This window comes from Colossoma macropomum, unplaced genomic scaffold, assembly GCF_904425465.1.
Source record: "Colossoma macropomum unplaced genomic scaffold, Colossoma_macropomum, whole genome shotgun sequence".
In the NCBI taxonomy this organism is placed as follows: Eukaryota; Metazoa; Chordata; class Actinopteri; order Characiformes; family Serrasalmidae; genus Colossoma; species Colossoma macropomum.
In genome coordinates, this window is record NW_023494790.1 from 10532314 (window position 1) to 10557164 (window position 24851).

Below are 24851 nucleotides of genomic sequence, written 5' to 3' on the forward strand. Positions count from 1 at the left end.
CTGAGATGGGTTAATGTGACAGGCATTGTGCTGGTTGAATGCAGATTGTTAGAAAGGGGCTGGAGATTGGCGTGATGACTCAGGCTCAGCTTCTAATGTCTGTCAGGAGCACAATGCCCAGCAGGGCTTTCACAGAGCCGGCCATTTGTGGGATTTACGACGAAAGGTTTATCCCCTTTTTTCTCCCCCTCACGTACAAACACACCTAAAGGCGCTGATTTCTGTGCAGACCTCTCTTTCACCTCTAGCAAATGTCACAGCTCTGAAACAAAGAGACATTTTCAGGTTTTGTTCACGCAGCGCTGTCAGCCTCTGTCGTACAGACACAGCTGTGGTGGAATTTAGGCGTGCTAAGAGCAGCAATCACAGTCACTCTCAATGCAAAAGGTGTCATGGATGCTTTTATACCCATTCAATAGATTAGTCACTGAAACAAAAAGGAATGGTGGCTTTTCAAAGAGTGATATTAGTCCAGAGTGTACAAAGGCATTCAAAGGGCATCAAAACTCAGAGGGCAGCCTGTAGTTTTCCAGTCTTCTGTTCAATTTGATTCTTATAAAAGGGCCCGTATCATTTTTCTTGCTTTTTAAGTAAAAATTTGATGTAGGATGTAAACACTTTTAAAGTTCTACTCCAGACTTCAGACTGCTAATGGAGACTAAACTGCAAATCAGCATGTTTTGAATTTCTCGTATTTGCGATGTGGCAAACCCTTTTACATATCGTCCCTGTCCAAAGAAAAACATTTATTCTTTCATGTTGAATGGACCACTAGCAATGCTCTAAAAATACTTGGATAAAATATCTTTACATTGACTTACATTGAAAGTAAAGAATGTTTTTGACCTCTCCTGTAAAGTTACCATTTTGGAGATACTTCTTTTCTTTGGACAGCGACGATATACCCACCTATTCTGCCTACAGCAGTTTAGCCCCACCCATTGACAATGAAGCTATAAGTAGTGTTTCATCTGGATTTCCTTTTTGAATGGGACACAAAACAAGGCAGCCAATCAGAAAAGAGTAAATATGCATACCAGTCTTAAAGACACAGTTATATCATTACAGAATTGTCATGTAAAACTTAATTATGCCTGGTTTTGGTACATAAACCCACACATCATAAAAAACAAAACTAGGAAAGTAGTAACATGAAGGCCTTTTAACTTGTCCATCCCCAAAGGTAGAGGTTTCTTTGTACATGCAGTTCTGTATGTCTGCTTAGCCCAACCATTATACAAATTCTGATACTGGCTCTGTAGCTGGCTCTAAGTTTCATGTTCCAGCACACCTGATTAATGTTTTGAATGGTTTTACAAATTGCTGGTTAACTCAGATAGGGAAAACACTGAAGTACTGTAGTCCTCTTGGACTAAACTTGAGTGATCTGCCTCTTTTAAAGCAGCTCTAAACTTTTTTTCACCTATGCAGTGCACGGATCTTCGCTAACAAAGCTTCTGTGACAAAGCTTGGCCCCATGTTGAGGCTTGGATAGCTGTAAGGTGCACAGTGGGACTATAAGATGGCTGTAGTAGATGTGATTTATGTAGCGTAACATCCCTCTGTTAGCCAGAGTCCCAGAGTCAAGATAGTCAAAGATACAGAGTCAAAAGCTTGAGAGTTCAGTTCACAGTGCAAGATTTGGCCAAGGATGGAGAACATATGAGAACATCAACACAGTGGTTCACCTCATCCTGTTTGAACTCAAAGTGACTGGAGCAACGTTGGGTTAATATCTGCACTCGGCCCCTAAGATATAGTGTGTGTGTGTGTGTGTGTGTGTATATATATACTTTTATAGATATCAACATGCCATACATTGTTAGAAACAACTTATTTGAGATTACTAATCAACTCAAAATGATTTGAGGCAAAAAATTGATAATTCAAGCATGTGGTTTGCACATTGCTATTTATGGGTTGTAATCTCAGCCTCAAATGCTCTGCCCACACATACACGGAGGGTCTGATCGCTACAGTAAGCTAAGCTACACTCAGAAATAAAGGTATAAAACTGTCACTGGAGCAGTACGCCTCTTGTCACTGGGCTCGTACCTTCAAGGGTGCATCTCAGTACCTTTAGTCAGTGAACATAATTGTACCATAATCCATTGAAATTATATTTTCTAAATTGTATTGACTCCACACACCCCGTCTCGTCTCCAGGCTTTTTATTTTATTGTTCTGTTTTAAAACATTAGATTATGAAAAGGTACAAATATGTACTTTTTACCTGGGAAAAACATATTTAAAGTACACAATTGGACCCTAAAAACACTGTTGTACCTTTGAGGGAACATTTACATTGTTTGTACCTTGATGAACGAAAAATATACCTGCACAGCACCTTTATTTCTAACAGTATACATTCTACATACTTGCTATCCAAACTGAATGCTAGCCAGTCCTTTCAAGTTATTTTGCCTCGTTCCTTTAAACACTGCATTTACTTATTTTAGTGCATGCAGCACTTTTTTTGTCTGCATGAGACTGAAAGTTTTTTCTGTAATGAAAGATTTGTTTAGGAAAGCCTGTTAGGATTTAATACCAAACAACACATTCTTTTACTTATGTAATAAATGTTGATCTTTAAATGTATCATATGAACTGCTTTAGCAAGACTGTGTGTATAAAAAGGGTCAATATAAGAAAACCTTGTGGTAAATGATGTGCATCAACATCATTTCTTTAAGCATCACAAAAATAAATTCAATATTTAGTGTCATCTTTTGGAGCTGTTGAATTGAAGTGTTCACAGAAAAGGATTGCAAGGCAAAGATGATGACCGTTGTGTTTCAACCCACCAAGGACACGAAGGACAATCCCGAACAGCTCTTTCAGTGGAAATCCCATTCACTGAAGAGTTTGGGATTATAACCTCCACAGCTTTGAGAAGATAGACAGTGCTTTTGGGTTGGAGCTCTTTAGAAAATACCTTTAAGTTTTTAGTTCATGCTTTACATGTTTTATTCAGTCTGTCCTTCTGTGCAATGCATTGAAAATGTGCACCAGGTCTCTCATATTTATCCTTCATTTTCCCTTCTTGCTTCTTCCATTTTCCTTCCTTTCCTTTTTCTCCTTCTCCTTCTCCTTCTGTTTCTTTCTATTTCTTTTTCCTCCCTCCCTCTGTCCTCTCTCTCCTTTCTTTCATTCTGCAGCACAAGAGACATGCCCAGAGCAACACTAAATATGTAGAGCTGATCATTGTGGCAGACAACCGTGAGGTAGGTAACCAAAAATACTCCTCAACCGTCTCTCTCTATCAGTCAAAGAGAAGCGCTCCACCTCCTCTGTAGAAAAAAGCAAAATCACCCTGCTCTGTCCGTGTGTTTTGGCAAAGACGTGAGAATGAAGAAGTGGTGTTGCTACAACGTCTTGACGCTTTGACCCTAAGGTCAGGGCTATGCACTCTGAACTCTTGTTAGGGTGCTAAAGGGAGGAGGCTTGGGTGGCAGATGTCAGTTTGGTGAAGCAGTGTAGTTTATTCAGTGGTTCACACTGCAGATGCTGGTCACTGGGGTGAAGGATTGTTTAAGTAGCACTTCAGGGTCATTACTCTGGAGTCAGACAGGAACAGAAGACCTCCAGCTGCAGCCACTTGACCCTTGTCCAATTTGTCTGTTTAAAACTGCCCCTTAGTAACTTTATGTCCTTTAAATGCAGTATTCAAAAATGTTTCTTTCCAAATGAGTTCCAGCTGAACCTGTCTGGAGGTACTTCTCTTTAAAGGGTGTATGTCATGGAATTTCCTCTTTTTTATAATAGAAGAGTTTGATGTGGCATGTATATGTTGTTAAGGTTCCAGACATTTGAGGAAACCGCCTGTTTTGAATTCATTGCATTGTTTTTGCAGTATCACAAAACTAACACATTCATATTTTACACATCCACCTATTCAACCTATAGCGGCTTAGCCCCACTCAGTCATAGTAATGTTATAAGAAGTTTTTAAGGTCACACTGCTTTTTCAATGAGGAATACAGGACAGCCAATCAAAACAGAGGTTATTTACAGTAGCCATATAGGTACAGTAACAAAAAATCCCTGTTCAGTTCTAAAGAATGAAGAGTGGTTGAAAAATGGTAATGTGAAAATGAATTATGACTATTTTGGGTACATAAAACTACATAAGTGTCATGTAGATCTCAGGGAAAAATATAAAATACAACAAAATGTTGGAAATGGGCTCTTTAAGTGAGTAGTCTTTTGATGCCTATTAAAACATTTTACCAAGTATTTAGGTATAGCTCTGCATAACAAGGTGCGAAATACAAGGGCTACAGGGAATTCTGGGACCCCCTAATTAACCTCTTGGACTGCCTGAATGTCTGAAAAATAAAAATTATAGAGGGGGTCCCTGAAAATAATTTTTTTTATGATGATATGCTGCCCGTTAGGTAAAAATAGCCACTCACTGTTTAGCCTGCTTCACCCACAAAACAGCTTCTGTCTTTGATAATCTTACCTAATGGGTGGCACTGTTGCAGATAGTTCACGAAGATGGTCCTTCATAGCCGAGCAACTGCAACTATGCCCAGGATACCTCTGAAAAACTTTACAATATGCTGCAGCACATCTGAAAACTTTGTGTTTGTTGGAAAGGGTGAATTTTTACCCATTTCCCAAACTGAAGACACAGGAAGAGATGTGCAGAATCTGAGTTGTTATTTGGAAGGCCGCATTATGAAACTAGAACATTTCCGAAAAAAGAATTGTTAAACCAAACATTTTGCTGCCAGTGAAGCTACCACCAGTGGAGCTGTGGAAAATAGTTTAGGAGCCAGCCAATGCTGGAGTAGCTAATTAGCATGAGACCCCCCTGAATACCAGGGGGTATTTCACACATTGCTGCACAACATTGAGTTCTAGTTGATGGATAATTCTTAAAACTTGTTGATGTTCAGGGAACGTACTAGATATTTAACTACATACTAGTTATTTAACTGAGTTAACTGGAGTTACTCTATTATTAACTAACTACTATGAATTATTTGATAACTACTATGAATTATTCAGTAACTATTATAAAAGTGATATATATTTATGTTATGTAGTTATAAGAATTAGAAGCAGAAGTGTGAATATATGGGGACATTTGGTGTTACATATGCAGCTGTAAGATACCTCACCAGTTATAACTTTAGGCTCTTTAGGCTGAGAGGAATATTGTGAAATAATAATAAAAATAATAATAATATATTATTATAATAATAGTAATAATACGTTTTTGGAACCACATTAGCAGCTGTGGTCAATTTCCGCTATGAGTCTCAACCCTTAGCTTGCAATACTCAAAAGGTAGTCATCATACAGAACATGGAAGAACCCTTTCCATGCTTTGATTCTGTGAAACCCCTTTTATGTTCCCTCGGCTGACGGCCCGAACAGCAAGCCCAGCATGTCCACTCTGCCAAAACATGGAGAACAACCTTAACATCTGTGCTGAACTGGAAAATCGTTTGCCTCATGTGACATTTACAAACGTCAATGTAGAAGAACATTTGAGCAGAGTAAAACATACAGCTTTCTGTCCCTCTTTGGTTTCAGTACCAGAAACAGGGCAAAGATGTGGAGAAAGTGAAGCAGAGACTGGCTGAGATTGCCAACTACGTGGACAAGGTAAACCTGACTGACATGCTACCATAGTTTATTTCAGTAGCTGCAATTCCAGTCTTGAAAGGCCCCAGCTGAAAAAATCAAATGCTTGATTTGCTTAAAAATGATATGTCAAGTGTTTCCACTCAACTATGTTGTGTAGCCTCTAAAATAGTTGATTGAGTAATATTTACGTAACGCAACACTATGTAGGATTTGGGGATTTGGAGATATGTGATTGCACGCAACATGCGAAAGAACGTTTTGTAAAGTTGGTTGCGCCTCGGATCCACACAAGCAGATGAATCTGACTTTTGTTAGAGTGCTGAAAGAGAGTTTGAAAAGAATTCAGTCAAAACTTGGTGAAAGACGTGTCTTCTGAGGATGTGAGTGAATTGTCTACTATTGTCATCGTATCTTCATCTGTATAATGTTGATTTTGCATTTGAGACCTAAACATTGAGTCTGACTTTCTTTTAGAGTCTGTGACATTAATACATAAAATCCTGAAACACTCCCACCAAATCTGTCCCAGTACCTCTGACTTTTAAATGATTATTTCAGGCTTTACAGGGCAACTCACAGCAGCGCACAACACACACACACACACACACACACACACACACACACACACCATGTTTTAGTGTGTTCTTCTTCTCTATACTCAGTAATGCAACAAAAAAATTACATAGTGCTGTTTGAAGAATTTCAATTAAATTACACAAAAGTGATTTGAGTAAATTTTAATAAAATAGACTCATTATTTTTGTATATTACCCAAAAATGAAATGTTGGATTTACTTATTGCTTGTTATTGTGGTTCCATGCAACTGCGTTAAGTAGCTTTAAAGATGCTCAATTGAGTAAGATGTACTCAGTGAAGTAATTAAACAACACAACCAGCTCAGTTTCACTGACTTACATTCATTTGTTTGGTAAAATCAATGAGAGAAAAACTGATAACAGAAAACCAACAACAGAGCGAGTGCACAGTTTGTTTCTAGCACACTATCAGGCCCCCCAGGGAAAAAGCTAAATTCTGCAGTGCTTTGCAGATCTATAAGGACTGGAATGGGCAAACTTTGACATATAGTATGAGAACTGTGTGTTGGTAATGGAGAACTGACACCGCTCATTCAGCTAAAAAACTTAACAAGGACATAGGAAGAGTATTCATTGAGGTGTCATTGATATTCTTCAAATAGAGACCAGTAGCCAGCACATTCTGCTAGTTGTACTTTGACTTTCATAGTGCTAACTTTTAATTCTCCATGAAGCTGAACTCTTCAGGATCTGTGTGGGTAGATGTGTCAGTTTAGGGAACCCTTTGGCTTCAGTACATAGAACTCTTGAATGATTAGCATCACTTTTCATAATGTTTTCCTTTAAGAAGTCCAGAACATAGTTTAATGCATCTGCTAATAGCTGGCTCTGTCTGTGCTATAGTTCTACAGGGCATTGAATATCCGTGTGGCTCTGGTGGGCTTGGAGGTGTGGAGTGACTCAGACAAATGTCCTGTCACCCAGGACCCTTTCACCACGCTGCACGAATTTCTGGACTGGAGGAAACTCAAGCTTTTACCACAGAGACCCCATGACAACGCTCAGCTCATCAGGTTAGGAGACAGGGGCTTAATCAGCTGCCATGGACATGACTTTTTAAGGACACAACAGTAAAATACATCTTTACAGCCTACATTTATACAGTACATCTTTTGTTAACTGAAGTGATGTTTTTAGGAATGCGTATGAATATTCAAAATACATTAAAAATGCTGATAGAGCCTATAACCACATAAACACGTTCTGCAAGCCTGTCCTACAATTACCAAAACAAGCCTGTGACTAAAGGATCTTTAGTGAACTTCTCTAAATGTTACAAGGAAACAGAACATGAAGTGGATATGCATGTTTTATCATGTTTTATCTCTCTCTTCCTCTCCACAGTGGTGTGTATTTCCAGGGCACCACTATTGGCATGGCTCCCATTATGAGCATGTGTACGGCTGAGCAGTCAGGCGGTATCGTCATGGTAAGGGGCATATCAATCATGTATTAAAAAAAGTTCATTATTTAGGTTAAATCTGAAAGACCTTTTTTGTATTTATTTTTTAGAGTATTGGACTGACTTATCCTAATATGACTTTCCATGCACATGCAAAATAAATGCTTTTCAAAATGGATAATGTACCCTAAATTAGGCTTTTTTGACAAAAAAAAATCTTTTTACAATCCTGTTTCCAAAAAAGTTGGGGTGCTGTGCAAAATGTAAATAAAAAGTAAATTCAACGATGTGCAAATCATTTAAACCCTATATTTAATTGGAAATAGGGCAAAGTTAGCATTTCAACAAATGTTGAAACTGAGAAATTTTATTGATTATTGAACAATATTTGCTCATTTTGAATTTGATGCCAGCAATATGTTTCAAAAAAGTTGGAACAGGGTCAACAAAAGACTGGTAAAGTTAAGTAATGCTAAAAAGAACATTGCAGAGAGGCATTGAGAAGTAAAGATAGAGAAGGGTTCACTACTCTGTGAAAGACTGCGCGATTTATCAATAACATTTCTCAGCGTAAAATAACAAAGAACTTCATCATATGGTTGATAGTATCATTAAAAGATTCAGAGCATCGGGATCAATCTCTGTATGCAAGAAACAAGGCCTAAAACCAATTTTCGCTGTCTGTGATCTTCGGGCCCTCAGGGTGGTACTGCATTAAAAACAGACACGATTCTGTAGTGGAAATCACTCAGGAATATTTGTCTGTGAGCACAGTTCATCACTGCATCCACAAATGCAAGTTAAAACTCTACCAGCCAAAGAAGAAACTGTGTAAAAACAGGATCCAGAAACACCGCCGCCTTCTCTGGGCCCAAGCTCATTTAAGATGGAGTGACGTGAAGTGAAAAAGTGCCCTGTGGACTGATGGGTCAAAATTTGAAATTAGTTTTGGAAATCATGTAACCCATGTCCACCAGGCTAAAGAGGAGAGGGACCACCTGGCTTATTATCAGTGCACAGTTCAAAAGCCAGCATCTGTGATGGTATGAGTGTGCATTAGTGCACATGGCATGGGTGACTTGCACTTGACAATGATTTGTACATCATTGCATTCTGTATCTATTTACATTTACATTATTTACATGCACAGCATCCCAGCTTTTTTGGAGAAGGGGATGTAGTGTCAATGGGATTTTGCCATTTTTGTAAGAAAGTTTTCCAATGAGTACACCGAGCATGTGAAGGTCAATGATTTGCTTTTTTTTACTTATTGAACTGCAATTCTTCTGTAATTTTTTTCTCTCAATGTTGTCCTAGCCAGTTGAAAGTATATAGAAATTATATTCATACTTCAATTATTAACATGAAGACCTCTGTACTGTTCTACTGTTCCCCACCCTGCTATGCCTGCTGAAAGCATTATGTCACTGTCCTCCAAAGATACTCCCCATAAATTACCCAAATGTATCGATTACATGAGACACGGCTGTTACTTTCTAATGAGGCAGAACAAACGATGGGTCGGCAGGGGAAACATCATATCCACCCGAGAGGCAGAAAGCACTGTAAGCTCGGTTCTGGGAGTGATTAGTGATGAGGCTACAGCTGTGGAATGAAACGTTGCCCCTCTTCTTATTCCAGCCCTTTATTAAGTCATTAGAAGTCGTCAGTTCTAGAATGGCATTGCCAATTCCGGAATCTCTCTTTCTCTGGTTACTCCTTGTTCCGGAATGTCGCGGATGGTTGTGGTGGCTTTGTGCATAGTGCAGATGCTAAGGCTTTGGCAGGTTGATTAAAGATGCGAGCGGCGTGTCCGGACGCTGAGCGATGGCTCTGCCGGCCTCCTCCATTACAGATCAACATGGCTCAACACTGCCATTAGTCTCAATCCCCCCCTATTTTTCCCTCCTGCTGCCTGCAAGAAACCAGAGTGCTCTCGGGGGCCCTGGAAAGGGAGCCACACTGGACTGAATACAATGAGACCCAATGAGTGATGTCTCTGCAGCTTCCATTGCCTAGCATTAGAAATTAGGGAAAACATCCATATTCAACAGAGCAGAATGATATCAAAGGTTTATATAAACTGTGTGTTTTCTACATTGACTCGTTCAGCGGATGCTCTCTCCGTCCATGTTTTAGCCATTTGCTAACTTTTTTGCAGACTTTCATGGCATAGTTTGTTTTAGCTATTTGACTGAATGGCATCACTGCTGATGTAAACAGTATTTCACCAAAGGTTGTGATGTTCTGTGATCTCACAGACATCATTTTTTCTTATTAGAAGAGTTATTTTAAACAAAAAATCCTCCTGAGGTCATTTAACCATGAAGCTGAACATAAACACAGGGAGAACACATTCTCCACATAGAGACCAGAATCAGGAGATTTTGGCAGTTGGGAGGAATAAGTTAACACATCCTCTACCTGTACAGAGAACACACTTCTGCACATTTTAATGCACAATTACTGTCTATTTGCCTAAAAATGCCAAGCATATATAAGCAGAAGCCATTTTATGCTTTATTTTCTTCTAATATGTTAAACTCAGAAAGAAATGCCATATATCAGTTTGTTTCCTGTAAAGGATGTGGTTTCAGGTTAACACATCCTCTATGTTGATTAGAAAATCAACAAAACATATAATTTGACCAGTAGTGCTCAAACTTTTGCATGTAACGGTTGGTTGATGCACTTGTTTATTTGTGCATGCGTGCAGTGATACTTAGAAAGCTAACAGTTGGTTTTACTACATAAAATACTTAAATAATTAGCATTATTTAACAGTTATTTTATACAAATGAAAGAAACCCCTTTAAGAAGTGAAGAAAGTTGACCATCAGAGTTGTGTGTATTTTGACATGTCTATGAAAGATAAGTGATTTTTTTCTGGTAGAAGTGTTTGTTCTGCTGTTTTCAGCTCAGCGGGGTGACATGTTGAACTCTGCACATATGGTAGTGCAGGGGTTCCCAAACTTTTTTATACCTGGACCCACATGTACAAGTAGCATGTAAACAAGACTCATCAAATAATTCCTTGTTTTCAGCCCACTGTTATTCAGTATCACTGTTCTTTACATCACTTTTCACAACAGTCAACATGATAAAAGAATGAAACATATATAGGCCTACACTAATCCACATACTCATTGAGACTGAGGAATAGAGCATAGTAAAATAACAACAGTAACAGTCATTCATACACTCAGCTTTTACTTTCACTGTGTGATGGTGTAAGTATGTCTTAAAGGAATCCTTTCGCTCCATTAATACAGTTTTCTGTTCTTTTATAGGTACAGAAAATGTAAAATAATATCTGTGGTAATCTATTGTGTGATACAGATGCAGAAGATAGAGACTAGATATGAAAAATGGTGGAGCATTCCTTTAAGAATTACTCACCTGCAGTGCATGACCTGGAAAGGGAGATACCTCCAACCCCCCATATTAATCATATGCATAATTCCTCCTGTCTCCTGTCTCATGCTTTAGTATCAAATACTGCCTTAACAGAACAGAGCTAAAGCTGACAGCTGGACAACCGTCTGCTCTCTCCAACTCATAAACTCTCTGTTTCATCTGCTTCTCTCCTCACTCCAAGTTATTTAACATTATTCTCTTTATGAATCTCTCACACTTTTCTCTTTCGTTCTCACTCTGTCTCACGCTTTCTCTCTCTCTTTCTTTCTAGCTCTTTGGAGAAATTCTCTCATTTTACTGAATTGCAAAAACTGAAATCGTGTTCTCTGTGGATTAAAAAAATAGAAACTGAAATATGCTATTTGCAAAAATATTCAATCCTATGCCATATAAGGCCTAATCTATGAAACACTTGCTTTAATTGGCATACAGTTGCCTTCTAATAGTGAGTCAAGGGATGAATATTCAGATTGTGAGTCTGAAGAACTGCTGTGAAAATGAAGACTAAAGAAGACTAAAACATAAAAGGAAATAAAATGCAGACATTAAGATAAGGGAAAGATTACTGGACAGTATGAGTTTGAATGCCCCTGTATGATCTGTTGATTCAATGATTAGGAAATGGAAGCTACATCAGACCACACTGCCTAGAAAAGGTCAGTACTGACAACATTCTCCATGAAACAAGAAGGAGAAGAGGAAAGTCATGACTTCTTTGAAGGAGCTCTAAAGTAGTAGTAAGCAAAGTGAGGGTGCAGCAGACAAGCTCTCGATATGATGCCAGCATGTATGAGGGGAGAGGTGGCACAAAAGAAACAGCTACTCAAAAAGAACGATATCTGGGGCTACCAGAAGGCATGATAGTGACCGAAGTGTGATGTGGGAAAAGAGCTTGTGGTCAAATGATGTAACAACTGGGAGCTTGAGGCAGATGGATGGAAGCACAAGACATGATTATTAGTATAAATCCAATGATCAGCATAATCTACAGCGGAGGGGGCATATAGGCCTTCAGGGTCAGCAACGGGTAATCCATAATCAAAGAAAACAAGGTGGAACAGGTCAGAATTAGAACAGAACAGAACATAGTAAACTAAGAACAGGATATAGAGAGCACTAAAGAAATCAAGGGATTAGAAAGAAGGAAGCACCCAGAAGGAAATACAGGAACTCAGGAACATAGCTTGGAATTGTACAGACAATAATGCATAAAAGACTTTGCAACACAGTCAGTGTGGTTTATACAAATAACTTAACAAGAACCAGGTGAACACAATGAGTAGGAGGAAATAAGGCAGAGTCAAAATCATTCCAAATAGGTTGTTTGTGCTTTTTAACCAATTTGACCGAGGGTGTTTGTGTAGTGTTCGTTCAAACATTCGTTCATTCATTCAGAAAAAAAAAATTCAAAGGAACGAATGGGAGAATGGTCAACATCTTGAAACTGAGTCATTCCACGTACATATTAAAAACCTATGTCTCTTATTCCACCACAGTCAGTATACACTCTTACTATATCATACACTCTTTACTAAACTATACTACTGTTACACAATACTACTTATGTCATCATTATTCGAGTATGTTAGCAACACCTTAGCAACCACCAAACAACCACCAAGTAGCACCATAACAACAAGCTGGAATGCCATAGCAAGCTTGTAGCAACACCATAGCAGCTACCTAGAATCACTATATAAACGCAAATAAGTTATCAGAAACAGTCAGCAGTGTTCTGCAACTGGTTTAACATTTGAAGTGTTATTAGCTGACTTTGTCAAGCCAACTTAGTTTGTTTATTAGTTATAATTAAAGTTGTTTGTTCACAAACAACTGTCTAGTTATAATCTTATTTAATTAAAGTAGTGTTAGGAGTTATGCCTAAGCATTTCTTGTCTGAGTGCGGAAACCCCAGCCTCCAGAGTACAGGGAGTAACAAATCTCTCTAAGCAGGTGGTCTCTTTAAGAGGTCCACATTACTTCACGTGAATCCCTGTGCAATAATTAAAAACATGGTTTAATAAGTTACTAGGGTCCCTCACTGCTGAAAGTATGTTTAGTTGTTGTTCAAAATAAGCACATTATGGAGAGACACACCTTGTAGATCTTCAGACACGTTTGAACACTGTAAGTCTCATCCTCTTTGAGGGGATCTATTCTAAAAAGGGATGTGTAATTTCGTAAAACTTTTTTTTACAAATTGAAAACTGGAAGATTTAGATTAAAAAAACTGTCTCTAAAATGTAATTTGTGTCAAAGATCACTGTAATTATCATATTGTTCACCTCATTAAATCACAGCCTGCTGTGAGATCTAGAGGATAAAACAATGTAACACTAAAAAAAATAAAAATGTCACACCTTAATAAAAAATAATATTTTAAAAGGCATATTGAAGTACATATACTGAACACATATATAATCACTGCCACAACAAACCTTGTGTCTCCATTTTTGAATTTGAAAGCATCAACTGATGAGTGATGGACCAAAAGAAATGCTCCAAAATTACTTGAACAACAATCTTGTTCCATAAACTTCCATTCAAAGTTAACTTTTTTTTCCTTCACCTGTAAAGTTAACATTTTGGAGATACAGGTTTTTATTCCGACAGTGACGGAATTCTACATGTGTAGGTACGTGTGTGTGTGTGTGTGTGTGTGTGTGTGTGTGTGTGCATCTATATATTTCTTTCCTCTTTTCTCTCTCTCCCTCCATCTGTTCCATTCCTTTCTCAGTCTGTGTGTGAAGGTCAGCTGTTTTAGTGAAATTATATTGTCCTCATTTCACTGAGCAACACATCTGCTGTGGACCAGCTGCCTGTGGCTAACACCAGCATTAGTCCGACTGGTGTCTGCTCACAGACACACATCCAGCCCTGCATCATGTATATAAATCTGCACCCACATTAACGCGGGTACACAGATACACATCTCTTCCTCAGAGTGCTGCTACACAACTTAGCCACTTGCTGAGGGGGAGACTCAAACACAGTGTTATATAGTACATTCAGTTGTGGCAGCATTTAGCACTTAGATAAACCGCACAGTCCTGACTTGTGGTTCTCTAAATGGGTTTGTGGATAAGTAATTACATAGGCTGTTAGTGCTTGTGCTTTATCGATTAGTCCCCTCATGTGAAACAACACTTTGCTGTTTTCTGTGGAAAGAAAACAAATGCACATGTGGAGATGTTGGCAAGAATCTAATCTTAGGAAGGCAGCTGGAGTGTAATTGACCCTGACCCGTATACCAGTGCGAAGGCAGGAGAGTAATTGGGTTTACTTGTGTGGAAATGAAATTGATCACTCTTATGAAAGTGTGTCACTGCTGTTTTTGGTGCCATGCTGTGAAGATGGTGATTTATTTGTGAGCACGTGCGGATGCAATTAACAGCGACTCTCACTTTGTCTTTTGCTTTCTCTCTCTCTTTTTTCTGTCTCTCTCTCAGGACCACTCTGATAACCCCCTTGGAGCTGCAGTTACTCTGGCCCATGAACTAGGACACAACTTTGGAATGAACCATGACACACCAGAGCGGGGGTGTGGTTGCAGGGTGACGGCAGACAGAGGCGGCTGCATCATGACACCATCTACTGGGTAAGTCATTCTAAGGGTATAATCATCTAATACGCATCTTGATCTGTCAGTTAGTCCACTTTCAGCTGTGATTTCACTAATGAGCTCCCCTCTTGAACAAGGAAAGGGTGATTTTAATCATTATGTTTCCTTGTTTCTCAAGGAGGGGAGCTCATTAGTGAAATCAGGGGGTGCCGTTCAGGGCTGGAGCATATAATAATAGTATTACTGTGATTATTTTTAATATATTCATATATCAATCAGGCAAATTAGAGCATAAAAAAGCAAGCAGTAGAAATTAACCTCAAAAATTGTTGTACACAACCCCATTTCAAGCCCATTAAATGCTTACAGGAAGAGAATTTTAACAAACAAATATTAATCACATTTAAATGGAATACAAATAACCATAGAAAACAAGAACTCTAAAATTTATACCTAAAGGTAGCCAGAAAAAATGTATTGTTTTCTTCTGACTTTTTCAAACACATAGCTGTTGCATTCTATACATGTTTTTTAGATATCCAAATGACTATTACATTACAACATTCAAGGCGAAGCATGAGTCAGAGATTTAGTAATCTGCAGTAAAAGGTGGGGTCTGACTTTGGCAATATGTGTAAGACAAAAGTGGAACTTCAGAATCAACATTCTTAATTTCATGCTTCTGAGGAATCTGAGAAATCATGCATTGTGGTTCACTTAACTAGAATGCAAGAATTTATTTTATTACTGGAAAATTTTATCTGGTTTATGATGCTAGAAGAACAGTTGACAATCCAATCCAGACCTCCAGTGTCGTTTATTTGTATGTGTACTGTATACATAGCTATGGTATGACCCATTGGCTGTACATACAAAGAGAATAAGAGGGGACCAAATCCAGATCCTTGGAGTACACCATAAAGTCATGCTTCACAAAGACCAGGTCAACAAGACCAACAAATATTGTCTTTTTGTTCAACATGTGGCAAACCATTTTAGAGCCGTTCTAGAAATGAATACTATTCCAGCACTGTGGCCTTTCATAAACCAGGCTGAAAATGTGCAGATATACCAGATACGCCCGCCATTCAGGAAGTCATATAACTGTTTCAGTTATACTTTTATTTCTAGAATTGTACTTTAAAAAGGGAACTTGGTTTTGTGTTACCCAGAGCTGATGGATTTAGGTTATGATTCTTGAATAGTGGTCTAAAATACAGAAGTATTTTTTGGGAAAATGTCAGTGCCTAATGAGTAGTTAGTATTTCCAATGCATCTGAACCCATAAGGCTATCAAAAATGTGTTTAAAAAAGACCATAAGAATTTTATCCTGAACACTATTCTACATAGCTTGGCCTCACTTATTTTGCTTAAAGCATCCATAGCATTTTGTGGGCAACAGACTACAGGATTGGTTTTGTTTGTTTTATATATAAGATTTAATATCAATTATCTTTTTAAAAAAACTATCCAAATGGTCACCTGGAATCAATTTAAAAACTGGTCAAATATTCTAAGGGTTGTTTTTAACAATATTAAAATGTACCACAGTGGTGTTGCAGACATCAACATATTTCTTATACATCTCATACTGGATTATTACACACTTAAAAAAGAGGGTTCTTTAGTAAAGAAAATGGTTTTATATAGAGCCATAAACACTCAAAGAACCGTTTGCATGATTAAAGGTTTTTTTTGCATCATGAAAAGGTTCTTCAGATTTATGGAGAATGTGCTGAAGATGGCTTTTTGAAAAGGGTTCTATATAGTACCAAAAGGGTTCTTCTACCGTTAGGATGTCAAGCTTGTAACAATAGCAGAACCCTTTTTGGTGCTATATAGAACCATATATAACACATCCTCCATCAATCTGAAGAACGCTTTCACAATGCAAAGAACCCTTTAATCATGCAAAGGGTTCTTTGAGTGTTCATGGTTCTATATAGAACTATTTTCTTTACTATGGAACTCTTGAAGACAGTGTGTAGTTACTCTCCTTTTTTGCTCATTCTACTTTACAGCAGTTTCTTCTGAGAGATCCCTGTTTTAGAAATTACGTAACTTTACAGCCTGAGGTGTTGACAACATAATTAAAATTGCTGGTTAAGAGAATCCTATTATAGTCTCTGAAGCACATTGACAATTATTCTGAGAAGTTAGTGGGTGACAGAAAGCTAGGAGCAGTTTCAGTGGGAGACTTTGTCTCTTTGTAATTAAAGTTGTCAAAGCTGTCAATCCGTTTGTCATTCCACTGTCACAAACTTGTCTATCCAAGGCTGGATTAGCTCTGATGTAAACATCCAGTGTTGCTATTTTTATTGCCTGTTTTTCAGTGATGCAAAGCAAAACTAGTAAAATGGCATTAAATAGAAAACATAGATCAGGATAGCAAGATAAGACTAAATGAAACTGACTAAAACCAAATAGCCTGTCAAGCGATTTAACTAAAAAAAAATAAAATGATTAAATGCAGCCTGTACCATGCTTAATTTTCCTTTTTTTCTGGGTCTGACTATTAGGGTTTAGCTAGCGCAGACAACTACGTCACCAGTCCCAGCCTCATTACACTCTAATGAGCTCCATTTGGTCAGCTGAGCCCAACCACAAGGCCAGCCACACTAGCCTTTAGCTAAGGCCTCATTATCCTGGCTCCAATTGACCTACACCCCAGATTAAGGCTAAGTCACTACATCAGCATTGATGGCTATCATATGTCAACATTTGGACACATGTAATGTGTTGCTAATTTGTTTTCTGTCATGTGCTGTGAGGTAGAGGGGATGTTAAATGTACGGAGCACTAATTTACAACTAAACTCTGACAGGCAGCTGTTCAGTCAGCTTTATAGCCATGCTGTGAGGATATTTCAGGACAGGAAATACACCACAGGAGGGAGACTTGTATAGGTTGTAAATATGAATGAATCCTAAATAGATGGTGAAGATATGTGTGAGTAGACAATGGATATTAAACACTGAACATAATTCATTGTGACGGGCAGTTAAATCATACATGTACACATGATGTCGGCATTACTTTTCCATCCGTTCCCATAGGCTGCAAGTGTCCTCATTTGTCTGTGCACTCTCATCTGTTACTCAGGTGCCTTTTATGCTGGTGGGACTGGGATTTAGTTAGCAACAGAAGCTGATCCTAGTTCAGCCTTTTTGCTCTGAGCATATAAGAAAGGTTCACCATGCTCTAGGCTAGGGAGTACATGGGGGTAAGGATATTTCTAGAGCTGACTTTCAAAGATGTTGGTGTAATGGAATTCTATAAGGAAGTCTGCTGACTGTATTTCAGAATGCTTCACCTATTATGAGGCAAAGTAATGTCAGCATGTTGGAACTTGGGAGGTAAAGACTTAAAATTCTAATTTATTTTGTTAGTATTATAATAATATTATAGTTAATATTATATAATATTATAATATTATATTATAGTTACACTTTAACAGCACATGTAACAACAGTTTAACTGCTGTTGTGATGTTTTCACTGTTACAAATGGATTACAGCTTATGTAAATACACATGCCTTAGCTACAGTTTGTACTCGTGTAACTACACAAGTGTATCTTGAAAGTTATGACCACATATATCTCTTATGTAATTACACGTGTAAAGTGAAGTGCTCTTTTTCCAGCAAGATCGATAACAGGAGGTGTGTAATTACCTCCAGTGGGGTCCTCTCTAAGACCACTGGAGAAAATACATCTATTTTGCATTTCTTTCTAATTTAATATAACTTTTTTGCTTTAATGACGGCGTGTTCTCAAGCTGGCATGGAGTCCACAAGTTTGTGCAAAAGCCCCTGATCAAATCCACCTGAGGGTTATCTGAATATGAGTTTCAGTGGAAGGAATAATAAACTAATCTGAGCTTTTTGTAAAAAGGCACAGAGACCTAGGAATTTTGCAGAATTCCAAATATTTAATATTTTTATTCATGTTTAAATAAAAAAGTACCAGATTTTCAATGTGATAGTGTTCTTGTTTTATGAAATGGTAACTTATCCACAATACATGAGATAATAATTAATATACTGTTACAAATGCTGTTGCCATCAAAATACACTTGTGTAATTACATGAGTAAAATCTGATGTTGATACACATGTATTTACTGAAGGTGTAGTGATGTAATCCATATGTAACAGAGTGCATCGCCACTAGTTACATTGTTATTGCATGTGTTGTTAATATGTGATTAAACAGTTGTCAGTTACACTTGATCTAAAGTGAGACCCATTTACCGTGTTGAAGAGTTCACTCCCAGATCAGGTGTGGTCTGGGCTGAAGCTGAAGTCTGCAGGAAGGTAGATATTCAAGAGAAATGCCTCCGTTTTAAGCCATTTTCACACAAAATGGAAAATGTTAATTCTGCTATTTTTAATTGCAGAATTTACCTCTAAATGCTTTGATCATTTTTTTGAGAAAACAGATGTATAGAAATGTACTTCAGACTTTGGTAACATCTTATTTTTGAGCAAATGTTTCTGACATCTAACATAAGCTGTTAATGATGTGAGTTCCAGAGGCTGAGGCAGCATTGCAGAGCTGCCTTAACACATTTGATGTGCTACTTCAACCAACGTAAGGCTTTTTATTACAGCCACTGGAGCATGTGGTTTAACCCCTTTACACAGCAGCCATGAAGGGCAATTTCTGCCTGCTTTAGAGAAACTACACTTTTAAAGATAAAGGTGCCAGGAAGGATTCTGTACACAATGGACAAACTGTTTTTGGTTCCCTAAAGAATCTTTCACTGGGTGGTTCTTTAGAAAACTTTTAGTAAATGAGATGTATGAGTGTGAACAACCTTTAAAAAGTTTACAGAAAGTTTAAAGAACCTCACATAATAGGAAGAACTCTTAAATTGAAAAAGACCCTTTAGATTATGTGAATGTTCTTTGTACCAAGGTTCTTCACAATCACACATCTCATTTACACACTTGGTTCTTTAGGGAAGTAAAATGATTTCTCTATGGCGTCACTCCAAGGCACTTTTTTTAAAGAGTGTATGCATTTTTTTCTTCAATAACTAGAATATACAGTATGAAAAAGTTTTGAGCGCTGCCAAAGGACACGTTTTGTTGATTCTCTAAGTGAAAAGGTTAACACATCCTCTACTACTTTACTACCTTTACCTCTACTATGACTATTTATTTATTTTTACCTTTCAACATAATGGAAAAAATAAAACAAAATATAAAATGTGGAACTTTTGCACAGGCCACAGGTTTTATGTTTTGTTATGTTTTATTTTCTTACTAATATATTAAATTCTGCAGATAAACAGTAATTTTGCATAAACATATGCAAATGTGCTCTCTGTAGAGGATGTGTTAAGTTATTTGTACTTATAAAATCAATAAAACTTATTTTTACTTATAACATTTAAAAACTTGCATATTTTAATACTAATTTTTATTGGGGCAAACACGATTTTTTGATATAATGAAAGCTGCCGTTGTGCTATCCATTTTAATTCGGCACTCTACTTTGTAGAGATGTGTGAGTTTTTTTCACAGCCCCTCTCTTTTCACCCCTTATTGCTCACTAGCAGCTCAACACAGGCACAACATTTCACACACAGATTGACAGTGTCCTGGGTAATCCGATAACAGAGTTAGTATATATAGTTTAAACTATACCACTGTGCTCTGCGCCACTTGCCATCTGTGTCTGGGAAGTCTCTGAGAGTACCACTTGCTGTGCTCTCATTGGCTGGAACTGATTGCAGCATTCCTTTCTACCCATAGATAGAGTGCTGGAAGTTTGCTATTGGCTGCATAGCCAGAAACGAACAATTAATCCTCTCCTCCAAGTGCCTCAATCTGCTTGATGATGCTAATTCTGTAAGATAAAGTAAAGCTGGCATTGCATGCTTTAGTGGAGGACATGTGTTAGCCCTCAGCCAGTTTGTTGGCACCACTCTGTTTAATAGTTTTGAGGGTTTGCCTCAGGAGGTTTCCAGCGTGGGTGCTGAAGACAGAGACAAGCTGACACAGCACAGTGACTAGATACTTCCTGGTGAGTTTGGCTTGGCCTGCAGCCATCAAAAACACAGTTACACAGTATGTTCGATTATGATGTTGCAAAGCTAGTCTGCACCATACTGAGAGTGGATGTTAAACAGAAAGGAGGGAAAGAGAAAGAAAAAGAAATAGAGGAGAAGTTTTACACTGTGTCACAGTTCTCTCCTCTTGATGGTGGGTCATAGAGGCAGAAGTGAGGCCATCCGTGTTCATTCATATTTAAAGCAGGGGGAGCTGTCAGTGGTAGATGAATACTTTACAAGCCTTAAGCTTCTTTTACTGTGCTGTGTTGTGTAGCAAAAGTCCTGTCACTTAAGTGTAAGTGGAAGAATGGCAGGAATCAGAGTCTGAGTTTAAAAGATATCTTAGAATCATTGTTTCTCAGCTTCTTTCTGCTACTAAAATGAAGGAGTGTGAATTGTGTTGCTGGAGTGTCTTTAAAGCTTTGGTTGGATCAGCTTATTTATTGAATGGCATATTTAATCTACAAAGTGATGACAAAACAAAAAATGTATAGAAGCAAATGGCTGATAAACTTTGTGTACAATGATCCAGTGGACAGGCAGTACAGATGAGTCTGCAGATGTAGTGTAGATCTGTACTGGCATGTCACTGGGATATACAACACACAGCACACACTTACAGCATATTATCTGAAATCTCTGATTCTCTAGATTAATATGGAATTTAAAATATGTTCATATCTTAAACTGTTGTAAAAATATTTAAGTTTACACAAAATAAGGCTCATTCATCCATATCTTCCTAAGGTTTTTTTCTTTTATGTGTTCTTGTGAAATGTCCTAAGAAAAAGTCTACGTCAGACTCATTACATGTTCTTAAACCACAGAACTATTCTCCCCTTTGTGCTCTTGAGTGTGTAGATTCTGTTACCTAAGAAAAATAAGAAAACAAATGGTGAATGTCAGAATCTTTGTGAAAAACTGCAGAAGTGGCTTTTCTTAACAAGAACTTTCTTCTTAATGACTTGTTGAGTTGATGAATGAGACCCAATGTTTCATGAATGCATCACCAGTGAAACATTCATCATTAAAGGGGTAACAATGATTTCTCAGCATCAGATCAGGTTACCATTTAGTGCTGAGCATATAATAATAATGTAACTTCTACTCAATACGTTTGTGAGACAAACTGCTCAGTTACTGATTGTTACTAATGAATAGTTAATTCAAGCTAGTTACTAATTCCTTCTTTTATTCTGGTACATTGCTAACAGCATCTGTATTATTTAAGTTTCTCATTTTATTTTAGACCAAAAAAAATCTCAAAGAGGAAAGAAAAGTATCTAATAAACTTTGGATCCTATGGGGATAGATGCTGAATGTATGAAAAAGTTCTACTACAGTTCTATATGTTGCTCAGTGTTTAAAGATGGAAGTCCGCTGTTTTATATTTCTGCATAATTCAATTATTGAGATTTTCATGTCATTTAGATGGATTTGATTTGAAGTGTTTTATTGTAGAGAAACTTAGCGACTCAGATTTCTTTACAATAGTGGTGATAGAAACCAGGGGTTGCAATGTCTACAACATAATTAAATAGCTTATAGAAGCAGTAAGTGCTGGTTCCTGTCACCACCGCTGTGGATAATTCTGACTCAATAGTTTTTCTAGAATGGAGCATTTTACATCAAACTATTCTGAATGACTGAATTATGCAGAAATTTTGAAAAATAAAGTCCCCTTTAAGTCGTTTTTGACCTGGTTCAAGTGAAGTCAGGCTTTATTGTCATTTCAGCTATGTACAAGTATACAGTGAAACAAAACAACATTCCTCCAGGACCAACACAGGAACACAGGTTCGAGACAATACAATATACACAGTTCAGACAATACAGTTCAATAAATAAATACGAAAAACTTATAATAAATACAAAACAGAACACAGGCAGTACACGATACTGAGAGTATGTGGAATTGTGCAAGGGAGGATGTAACATACTATGACATTAGCAGCTTAGCAGATAGTCTAGCATATATGAGCATAGCAGTCACTGAGGTAGCAATTGCTAAAGTAGGTCACTTTTGTATTTCAATTTTTTTTTCTATGTTATCCAAGTTGTCTTTTTGGACAAGTACTTTTCATTTAGGTCATTATTTTATATGGGTAACAACACTTTTACATGGGCAACTCTGCTCTCCTCTAGTAATGACCCCAAGTCATTTTTTACTCATTGAATTCTAGTTTATGTGCTTCTGGCTTCAAAAAGCTTGTTCAACATCAATGTTTTTGAGATCTTTTGTGGCACAGTTAGAGAGGTACAGTTAAAATTACTCAGAGTCACAGACTCGCTGATTCTGCCGGTGTAGTGTGTGTATTTCTGTATGTGTGTGTGTCACTGCAGCACTCACACTGGCTCTGCAGACAGTCATGTTTTGGTCCCCAGGGCAACAGCTCTGTACTTCACTACACAGGTGTCCAAAAAAGCACAGCAGGGTGAGAATACAAACAGGGGTGAAGTGGCTTTGTGCTGTTTCAACAGCAGGAACTCATTTCTCGTCAAGCCAACAGTTACATGTTCTAGTGTGTATTCATGAAGAACACTGAGCATGCCGGAGAACAGAGATGTACTATAGTACTTCAGATGATAACCTGAAGCTGCAGGGAGCCACAAGGAACTATGTGCCTCCACTTTGATAAGAAAAGAGAAACAGCCAAAAATGACTTGGAAAATCTTCTGGTTCCATTGACTTACATTAAAAGTAAAGTCGGTTTTTTCCTTCTGTAAAGTTAGTCAAGGCTCTGGCTCGGCCACTCAAATACATTCACAGAGTTGTCCCTAAGCCACTCCTGCATTGTCTTGACTGTGTGCTTAGGGTCATTGTCTTGTTGGAAGGTGAACCTTCGGCCCAGTCTGAGGTCCCGAGCGCTCTGGATTAGGTTTTCATTAAGAATATCTCTGTACTTTGCTCCATTCAGCTTTCCCTCAACTCTGTCCAGTCTACCTGTCCCAGCTGCTGAAAAACAACCCCACAGCATGATGCTGCCACCACTATGCTCACTGTAGGGATGGTATTGGGCAGGTGATGAGCAGTGCCTGGTTTCCTCCAGACATGACGCTTAGAATTGAGGCCTGAGTTAAATATTGGTTTCATCAGATGAAGAGAATCTTGTTTCTCACAGTCTGAGAGTCCTTCAGGTGCTTTTTTGCAAAGTCCAGGTGGGCTTTTATGTGTTGTTTACTGAGGAGAGGCTTCTGTCTGGCCACTCTGCCATAAAGCCCAGATTGGTGGAGTGCTGCATTGATCTACTGGAAGTTTCTTCAATCTGCACATAGGATCTTTGGAGCTCAGCCAGATTGAATATTGGGTTCTTGGTCACCTCTCTTACCAAGGCCCTTCTCCCCTGATTACTTAGTTTGGTGTTGTGGCCAGCTCTAGGAAGAGTCCTGGTTTTTCCAAATATGTCCCATTTAAGAATTATGGAAGCCACTGTGCTCTTGGGAACTCTCAATGCAGCCAAATTTTTTAGTAGCCTTCTCCAGATCTGTGCCTCCATACAATCCTGTCTCTGAGCTCAAGGCCGCAACATAACAAAATGTGATTCCTTGGCAATGAAAGATTGCTAGAGCTGTGCACGTGTGAGTGAGTGTGTACTGAAAAACCAAAAGCATCAAAAAAACAACCTCCAGTCTACCTAATTTTGTTTATGGATGCAAATGACTGTACATATTCACTGTCAGTCCAACAGGTGTAATATGGAGTCCCATGAGAGACAAATGCTCCACAGGGGAAAAGCTGTGAGGGAAATGGAGCATTTATTCAGTCCCACAATATCAGCTAAAAGCTTTGTTTAATCTGCCAACATTGCTGTGATAATAATTCATTTTGTACAGATTGTGGTCCATCTGTTTCTGTACATAATTTGTCTGTCTTTTCCCCATTCTTCAATGGTCAGGATCCCCACAGGACCACTACAGGGGTTCACTAAACAGGTATTATTTGGGTGGTGGACTGTAGCACTGGAATGAAATGTATAAAAAAGAGAACCTGATAAAATGGACAAAGACAGTAGATACAGCCTGTACGTAATAAAGTGGCCAGTGAGGGTATTTTTAAATAATAATAATATTGATTATTATTATTATTTTATTATTATTTGTATTATTATTATTATTAGTAGTAGTAGTATTGTTATGTAGCATTGATAGGGGGCAAAGGAACACTCATCAGCATTGTCTGATGAACAACGAGCGTGTTGTGAGCCAGAAGA

General features: G+C 38.0%; 1 protein-coding gene across 2 annotated transcripts in view; it reads left to right on the plus strand.

Moving 5' to 3' along the window:
• Positions 1-24851, plus strand: part of LOC118809104 (disintegrin and metalloproteinase domain-containing protein 12) — a 161796-nt gene that overhangs the window by 96736 nt on the left and 40209 nt on the right. For both annotated transcript variants that reach the window (XM_036572089.1, XM_036572088.1), the window contains exons 7-11: positions 3159-3224; positions 5548-5619; positions 7042-7211; positions 7543-7627; positions 14467-14615. In XM_036572089.1, coding sequence (XP_036427982.1) covers positions 3159-3224; positions 5548-5619; positions 7042-7211; positions 7543-7627; positions 14467-14615 — 542 coding nt within the window. The remainder of the gene's footprint in view (positions 1-3158; positions 3225-5547; positions 5620-7041; positions 7212-7542; positions 7628-14466; positions 14616-24851) is intronic.